The sequence below is a fragment of the Vitis vinifera genome, chromosome 5 (genome assembly GCF_030704535.1).
Source record: "Vitis vinifera cultivar Pinot Noir 40024 chromosome 5, ASM3070453v1".
Classification (NCBI taxonomy): Eukaryota; Viridiplantae; Streptophyta; class Magnoliopsida; order Vitales; family Vitaceae; genus Vitis; species Vitis vinifera.
In genome coordinates, this window is record NC_081809.1 from 4,146,653 (window position 1) to 4,155,601 (window position 8,949).

The following is an 8,949-nucleotide window of genomic DNA, read 5'->3' on the forward strand; positions in this document are numbered from 1 at the left end:
CTATTAATTAGTTGTGCAAATAGCTTACAACATGACATCATGCAACAACTTATCTTTTCTAATGACAATTTGCAAATGATCAAGACTCCTTACTGTAAACCTCTACTCATCACTCTAAAAAATGGAAAACTTCAAAGTATAGAGTGTATTGATCAAACAAGGAAACATGATTGACTTCTTGAATTTGTCTATTTACGAATAGATAAGCCTATTTATGGAAATGCTCCACCCCTTGATGTGTTGTTTGGTGGAACTAGATGATTCTCTCATTAATCCAATTGAGGGAATTACTTTGCGCATAACTATAGGATTAATCACTTGTCTCATATTATTCTCAATAATTACAAGTCGTCCCATTATAACATCATTATGGGATGACCATGGATCTATGACATGTAAGCGGCATTATCATCATACCACCAAAACATACATTCCTAATTAAAGAAGGAACGTATCTTCTATAAGAGGATCAAACAACATCAAGGTCATGTTGCATCATAGCCATTGGGGATGCTAATAAAAGAGTGGTTAAGGCAAGTAAGCTTGAACCTCTTTTGACCTTTAAATAACAATCAACAAACGACTTCGGTAAACGAGGTAATGAGAACACCAACCTTGGAAGTCGTTCATTACATAAACTTTGAAGCCCATCTTTTTTCAAGAATCCTAGAAAGTCATGATAGGAAGTCAATTGGCCCCATAAGAGAATGAGCGATCATCGAAGGAAAACTATGAAATCTTTTCTTGGAAGGTCGAGGATACATCTGAAATCTCCCTAACCTAAGTTTTCCATTGACTTAGTGTTAACCCTCTTACTATGTGCTTGTAAAACAAAGAATACAGTGATACATCCCTGACTAATGACAAACCATCATTGATGAAGTAGCACAACTCTTAGTGATGGGATTTATTATATATATATATATATATATATATATATATATATATTATCTAAATTGACTGACTAACCAAATAGTAGTGCCCAAAAAGAATGGAACTTGGAGAATGTGAATTAACTACACTAACCTAAATAATGCTTACCTAAAAGACAAGTACTCACTCCCTAAAATAGACCACTAGGTTGATGCAACGACAATAAAATGAGCTTTTACATTTATAGATGCTTAGGTGGAGATAGCTAGATTCTTATGAGCAATCTGATTAAGAAAAAATAGCCTTCATCACCAAAGAAGGATTTTTGTTGTTATAAGGTAATGTCTTTTAGAACAAAAAATGTTGGAGCCACGTACCAACAAAAGATAAATTATGTGTTGATCGACGAGATAGTAAAATTCATGGAAGTATATGTTAATGATATGCTAGTCAAATTTAAGCAACAACTTGACCATTGTGAGCATTTAGCACAAGTTTTAACTATATTATGAAAAAAAAAAAAACCAAATAAAGTTAAACCCTAACAAGTGTGCCTTTTGAATATGTCACAAAAAATTTTAGGATTTTTTGTCACATAAAGAGGGATTAAAGCCAACCCCGACTAGATTCAAGCTATTTTGGAGATGATGCCACCAATCATAACCAAAGATGTCCAAATATTTATGGAACACTTAGTGGTCCTTGAGAGATTCATTGTTAGGGTAATAGATAGAAGTTAGTCTATTCTCACACTACTTAAGAAGGGATCTAGACATGGACATAATGACATATAACAGGTGACATTTGAAGAACTTGAGCAATACTTAATCATTTCTCTTGTCTTATTAGTACCAAAGTCAGATGACATTCTATTTCTATGTTTGGTTGTATCCCCCTAGGTTCTTAGAATTGTACCTATCAAAAGGAAGCCAAAAAGGAAGTTAAAAGTCTATCTATTACACACACAAAAAAAAACCTCAATGGAAACTGGAATCCAATATACATCTATTGAGAAGACAACTCTCTCATTATGAATGTTGATAGGAGGTTAAAATTATACTTTCAAACTCATACAATTGAAATAATGGTTAAATGGCCATTCCAAATTATCCTATCTAGACTCAACCTCTTAGGATGTATGACAAAATGGTCAATAAAATTCTTCGACATTTGGTATGTGACACCAGTGCCTTCAAAGGCTCAAGTCCTAAGTTACGGTAGATTTTGTGGAAGACTTTTCAAATGAGCGGGAGCCAAATATTACAAAAGATTTGAGCTTGAAAAAATGAAATACGAAAATTATACATATATATAAGGTCATCAACTATCACATCCATTGGGGTAAAAGTTTGTCTTGTATCCCTCAATGGAATAAAACTAAAACAAGCTACCTAGAATGAAGTTAATTATGAAACGTTGCTTACTAGATTACAACACGCTCAAAGTGTAAGAGCTAAGGTGGTAGAAATCTATGCGATCCTTAATTTGTGGTGGGACAAGTTATAACATCCTAGAAACATAGAACCCATTATGGAAAAAAATACTTGACATAAAGGTAGTGATCCCAAGAAGTAACCTAAACTCAAATCCTAAGTTTATTAATCAGAAATCAAACACCCTCTCCACAAGAGATTCTAGTGAGACCCTTATGAATGAGGAAATTACTCTAGAATTTATTGAAGTTCCCTACTTCAACGAATGTTCCACTATTGATACATCAATTTTGTAACAGATGATTGTCACATTAAAAATATAACAAAAGTAATAGATGCCCCATAATAGACATCCCGTAGGCTACACCATAATTGTCATCATATATATTAAAGGTTGCAAGAGAAGATCTCTACATGAATAATGTACTTGTCGACCATTCACATCTCCATTGACAAACAACAATCCAGGTGACAGAATTCCATTTAATGAACAACTATAAAGTCAAAGTAATACTCTCCTAAAGGTGAGTGAACATTATCATCCATTTATATATTCAAACTTTCGATTTTCTATGGTTGACCAGATCATCGGGAAAGGACATCTTAACTGGGCCCCTTACCCTTACATTCTATGTTAATAGAAAAGCAAGTAGGGGGAATTCAAAAGGATGACCTAAAAAGTCATTAGAAGACGAAATAGATTAGCGCTATTTGTGGGAAGTATGAAAGGGCCACCTAGTCAACCATGGTGTAAACTCGAACCAACAGTAAGCAATGGGAAGACCCTCCACATTCCACAACCCTCAAGAATTCAAGAACAATGAGATGAAATAGAAGGAAAATTTCATCATGAAAGGGAAGAAATGCTTCGAAGACTGCAGGAACTCTCCAAAAGAATGGGACTCTAGCCCAAGAGACTGCACAATTAAGAGGAGAATTGGGCTACATTGGCCAACACTCTAGCCTTCAGCCTTCTTAAAGAAGCAGGGTTCAGGAAAATGATCAACCACTCTAAGCTAAAGTTGAATTTTCCAGATCCATACCCAACTTCAAATTATAGTGATGGACTCATTTTCCTTCATAGTCCTTTTTTAAAAAAAAGAAAAGAAAAGAAAAGAAATAAATAAATAAATAAATATTTTGTTGTCAAGAGGATTTTCTTTTGTTTTTGTTTTCCTTGGCCTCTCATCAACCGAGCATGGAGTTGATACTTTAATAAACAAAGACCAAAGAAAAGAAAGGGTCGGTGATGTTGATTCTTGAGAAGGGGGATATCATGTGCAAAAGGAAAGCTTAAAAGTGGGAACTGTACTACCACTAATCCCCACGTTTCTGTCCAAATCTTCAAAGCAGACAAAGAGACAGCTCCAACAGATTAGAATTGACCTCACATCCTCAGATCTCAGACCCTTGCAAATGGATCCCCCCCTTATGTCCTCATCTTCTCCCAATCCACTTCCAACCCACAATCATGTGGGAAAGTCTTCCCTTAATGCTCCCTTTCCATGGACTTAAGGGCTCTGCAACCCATAATTGAATCAGCTAGTACAACTGTTCTTATTGGCAAATAATCATTACTTGTACAAATAATCAACCATCCAAAAAAGATTAGGTGATATGTTTTGTTGTTTTCTACAAAATTCTTCAATCAAAGATCAAGACAAGGAAAAAAACATAAAGATTGCAACAATTATATAAAGTACAAACCATGCAATGGCAACCAGTACCATATCTTAAGGCCTCAAGGCCTCAGATTATTAGCATTTCAGTCATTTTTGTTTATTTGTAAAAATGATTTATCTTAACAAGTGTAATCAGATCCTCATTTGAATGGAGCCCCAATATAGAGTTCTTGTTTCAAGATATGAAAAACCAAACCACGTGATTCCACTAAAATCAACAATAAAGATTACATATTGTCATTTCAGGGTAAGTTTCTTGATCAATTGAGTCTGAAGTTAATGGTTTATTCAGTTATAGGGATTATCCTGGATGGGTTTTAGACTTACAGAGTGTGGATCATGGAGTCTTCGGACTGGAAGCCATCTGTAATCCATAGATGATGATAGTGCTAATGGAAGAAAATCTCAAGGTAAATAAGAAAAGCAAAAACAGCAAAGAAGCTGTTTTGAGCTTTGAACTTGAGAATGAGTAACACCAAATGCAAAAGCCTATCTCTCATTCATAAGATTCATACAAACACAAACTTAAAAAAGAAACACCTTAGAGCAAGTGAAATTGAAACTCATACATGCTAGCTTTCTACAAACCCCCCACCAATTTTCTCGCCTTCCCTGATCCTAAAAACCTCAAATTCATTCATTCCATCATTATTGGTATCGACCCACCAGCTGTCAAAATCTGTTGCTCCAGCTGCAATCATCAAAGAAACAAAACAAACAGATCAACAATCAGACTTCGAGAAGGATTTTTGAAAGCCTGATTCTAAGTTAGTTTTGTCCTTTAACAAAAGGCTTCTTGCACTCACCCTGAAGAGAGTTTCAAGCTTGCTCTTCGCAAGGGAGTACTCTTGTTTCACTTGCTGCAGGCAGCTCAGGCACCTGCACAAAGTATAAAGCCTGGTGATTCAGAGATGTTTGATTGAAAAAAAAGTTGTAAAAATGTGTACACATGAGGTTGAGACTCACGCATCAGTGTTCTGTTCCTCACAGTAGTTGCGAAAGGCAATGCAGGCATTTTTGACTCTCTGTGCTCCTATGCTGGCAACAATAGAAAGAAAAACCAGTTTCAGAAATGAGCACCCACCAAAATTTTCTTTTTCTTTCTATTCAAACTTCTTTTAAGTCCCAATCTGAATCTATGTTTTAGATCTGAAATAGCTTAAATTTTGGTGGGGCTTTTGTCCTTGTTCTTTTTCTTTGATTGGATGTCTCTCCATAAAAATTCATACTGGGGGTCTTGAAACAGGCCACAAAGCGAAAAAGGCAGATCTTTTCTTGAGGTTAAGGCTGTATGTTTCATTTTCTCTTGTACTTTTTGGGTGGGGAGAAAACTTTTATATATATATGCATATACCTGGAGCTGCTGCCCTTCAACTGATGAACATGGGAATCAACCCTCTTGAAATCTACATTTTGCTGATCTCTGAACAAAGTGATTAAAGAAAGAGAAAAACCCAAGATCATGGAATGAAGATTTAGGTATTCTTCAAAATATGAAAAATCAAATCAAACTCAGAAGAGAAAGAATCAAAAGAAAGAGACAGAAAAACAGAAGGCTGAGAGCAAAACCATGGATCCTTACAGGGCTCTGGACAGATCATTGAGAAGCTTCTCAGAATCCTCAAAGAAGAGGGACACCACTTCAACCACAAAATCAGGGTTGCTCTCATCTTGCAGCTGCTGAAGCTGTGTGAACTGACCATCCAAGAACCCCTATTTTCCAGAACCCAAAAGGCCACCACCAGATAAATCAAAAAACCAAACCCATAATCAAAAGGAAAACAACAAAACAAACCCATATGAGATTCGCTCAAGTATCTACTTCCTTCAGTGCCTTACCTCACGAAACAAGGATGCTGCATACTCCACAAATCTTCTCTGCATCTGAACCACCTCCATGCTTTTGCCTTTGCCTCCTCTCTACACTCTACACACACAACTCTGCCTTGTTAGCTATGACCCAATAAAGCTTTGAAATTTTGAGAGCCCAGATCTTGTGGAATTATTACACAATCAAATTATATAAATGGTCAGAAACTTGAAAGGGACATGATGAATTTAATGTGCAGTAGCAAAATCCAAAGTTTTCTTGCTTTTGGGTAAAGTCTACTATGAATACAGAGTAGACCCTTTTCTCACCTCTTTGTATTTGTGCTCTCCTTTCCTACAGAATCACAGAATCACAGCCCCCACCATTTGCTCTCCCTTTCCACATTTATGAGCTGCTGCCTCCCTCAAAAGCACCCCTTCACTTTCTCCCACTTTACATATATAATCCTCTTTAATATTTTTGTTAGAAAAAATTATTTTCTTTTTCTGTTTAGACATACCAAACCAACTTAAGTTTCCATTTAACTGCTGACAAGTTAGGAATATTTGCATATAATATAGTATTTAATACAACAGAGCACATTCAGAATTAATATTATTTTTCTTTTTCTTTCTCCATCCATTGGTGGCCATGAATCAATGGATTGTTGATTTGGGTTTTGGTTGAAACAGGCACATGGGGTTGACGTACAAATGACTTCAGACTATGCAATCCTTAAACAGATCAATAAAAATATTTTTAAAATATGGAAGAGTGAAGAAAAAGTACCCAGTGTTGATAACTTTTGGCCACCATGAAGTGGCCTTTATCTCAATCCTATTTTTCTTTTTACCAGAGTGGGAAAGAGGATTTTCAATTTACCTCTTTGCCTTACAAGCTACATGTCTTAGTCTGACCCCTTTCACCAACAAATTTTTTTACCTTAGCAATCAATAATTGAAAAGACAGTAACTTTACTTCTACCATTTTTGGCTTCCTATTCTTCATTCTTAGCCAATGGATTAATCTTAGCTTCTTAACACAAATACCCTCCTAATTCTATAAAAGAAAAATTAAAGGTTTTTTAAAGTCAAAATCCCTTTTTCAAACTCAATAAAAACTTTTATATCGGTTTCACTAACTTTTTTTTTCAAAAAGCTTATAACTTAAAAAGGAATTTAATACGGAAGTTTCGAGAATATACTTCTGATAAAAACTTTATTTTAATTTAATTAGGTAAAATGGTTTTTTAAAATTTTAAAATTTATTAAATACCTAACTTTGTGAAAAAAAAAAAAAAAAGCAGTTGAATATTATGAGGGCTTCTAGTGTGAAAAAAGAATCTTATCATGGCATGCCCAAATTTAAATAATGATTTGATTAGTTGGCTTTTGAACAAATGAGAAGGGACAGATGGAGGAAAGAAGATATGCCCCTTGTAGGGCTTTTTTGTTTTGGGTGAAGTTAAGGGACAGAGAATCCTATATAATACGTATATGTCTTTGGTATAATGAAGTGCAAATGTTTTACTATTATGATTCTCTGCATTTGTTTAATGGGTTTTGGAGATTGTATTGTTCATGATGTTGGGGTGGGAATGGTATTCTATGACATGGGTGGACATTATTGCATATGGCTTCCATTTTTGGTTCCTCGAGATAGATGTTCCGGGATTTACAATTGTTGTGGTGTTCCATCAGAGATGAGATTCGCGTTCCACCATCGATGAATAGTGGCCTCAGTTCTTTGAATTTGGAAACAATTATCTTCAGAGAATGTTCTCTTGGGAATCCATGGCGTTTTTATGGCTTGTTTTGGCTCCAACTAACCACATTGCCAGCTATCTAATGTGCCGATGAGCTAGGCTTCTAGACCATGGGGCCGGGGCCCTGGTCCTGGATTTGATTTGAGTCCTCCATAGGAAAACGATGAACTAGTCTATGAAGATGACATATAATGAATATATTCTTCCGTAACCTACAATAATGCCTTTTGGTAGTTAAGGAAAAAGTATTATCAATTAAACGGTATTATATATATACTTTCGGGTCTTAGGATTTAGTATAAAAGTTTATTCATTTGAAAGATGTTATGATACCATAGTGGTACCTAACAAAGTCCAATTCTAGACCATTCTTTTCGATATCTACTAAAAAAACCGCACACATCAATTGTCGAAACGGGGAGTTTGGTCGATGGGTGCTAAATTGGTAGCCGAGCATTTTCCCTATTTTTTGGATGATATTTGGTGAGAATATCTACTAAATTACCACCCTTGAGGATCTGAACAAAACCCCTTTGGTCTTGAAAGAGGCCTTGTATCATATTTCCATATCACAATAAGAAACAAGAAAAAGGAAGGACCACATGTTGGGCTTCCTTCTCTATCATTTGATATGGTGGGAACCTCAATGTGGTCCTTCACAAGGCTGATTTCATGCCATAACATCTGTTACCAACATTGGTTCACAGAATTAGAGCATGAAGACTCGAATTCCATTGGTGACCAGATGTGAAAATAAAAAGGCAGAGAGAGGAGAGACACGCTTGATGGGCATGATAGGGGTGTTCTCAACCATTTTCCCTGCAAACAAAATTTATGTACATCATTTTCCCATCCATCCCCATTAATTTGTCCATTCCAGAATTTTGATTTCACATTGGGGACACTGTAGAAAAGTACAGCAGCAAGAAAGGGATAGGTGGCACTGTGGCAAAACCACACATGAGACACTGTTACATTTCACCCTTGTGGAGAAATCTAATCTCAACTCCAACTGCCTTTTACAGCAGATTTCCACCTATTTTCATCCATGCAGAGTGTTGTTTGGAATAAAAACAATCCTCAAGTACAGTGCACTAGATTCTGAGTTACAATTGGCAAACTGATAATTACCATGCATATAATCATCTAGTCAAGCCATTACAGTGCCTTCAAATTAGGCATGTGAATGGTTTCCACATAATAACAGAACATTGTGATCCCCACTTCCCTGCTATTTTCTAATTAAGAGTTGAATATAAGGACATGGCCAGACTTTTGGATCCATTTGAGGTGTAAATCACAAAAATCTAATACCTCAAGAGTTCTCACTTCATGGCTCACTGGCAGCTTCTCAGCACGAGGAAAATACAGAGTTGGAACAAGGAG

The 8,949-nt window shown here is 35.8% G+C and overlaps 1 protein-coding gene across 3 annotated transcripts; it reads right to left on the bottom strand.

The window, feature by feature from the left end:
* Window positions 1–4,458: 4,458 nt before the first annotated feature.
* On the bottom strand, window positions 4,459–6,259 carry HP3 (histidine-containing phosphotransfer protein 1). 3 transcript variants are annotated; one of them, XM_002278375.5, is made up of 7 exons: window positions 6,128–6,259; window positions 5,828–5,915; window positions 5,571–5,701; window positions 5,343–5,411; window positions 4,955–5,026; window positions 4,795–4,867; window positions 4,459–4,679 (listed from the first exon to the last, which is right to left on the bottom strand). In XM_002278375.5, the coding sequence occupies exons 2-7, from the start codon at window positions 5,885–5,887 to the stop codon at window positions 4,626–4,628; spliced, it is 459 nt and encodes a 152-aa protein (XP_002278411.1). In that variant the 5' UTR covers window positions 5,888–5,915; window positions 6,128–6,259; the 3' UTR covers window positions 4,459–4,625. The 3 variants fall into 3 exon arrangements, with proteins under 3 accessions (XP_002278411.1, XP_019075284.1, XP_059592803.1); XM_019219739.2 differs by lacking the exon at window positions 6,128–6,259 and having other exon boundaries at window positions 5,828–6,107; XM_059736820.1 differs by lacking the exon at window positions 6,128–6,259 and having other exon boundaries at window positions 4,459–4,867; window positions 5,828–6,096.
* Between the last annotated feature and the right edge of the window lie 2,690 nt (window positions 6,260–8,949).

Excerpts from the sequence above, each read along its gene's own strand:
- HP3 (XM_059736820.1), bottom strand. The coding sequence starts at position 5,887 with ATGGAGGTGGTTCAGATGCAGAGAAGATTTGTGGAGTATGCAGCATCC. Across the intron at positions 5,702-5,827 it reads CAGCATCCTTGTTTCGTGAG|GGGTTCTTGGATGGTCAGTT; the intron begins GTAAGGCACTGA and ends TCTGGAAAATAG. Across the intron at positions 5,412-5,570 it reads AATGATCTGTCCAGAGCCCT|AGATCAGCAAAATGTAGATT; the intron begins GTAAGGATCCAT and ends CACTTTGTTCAG.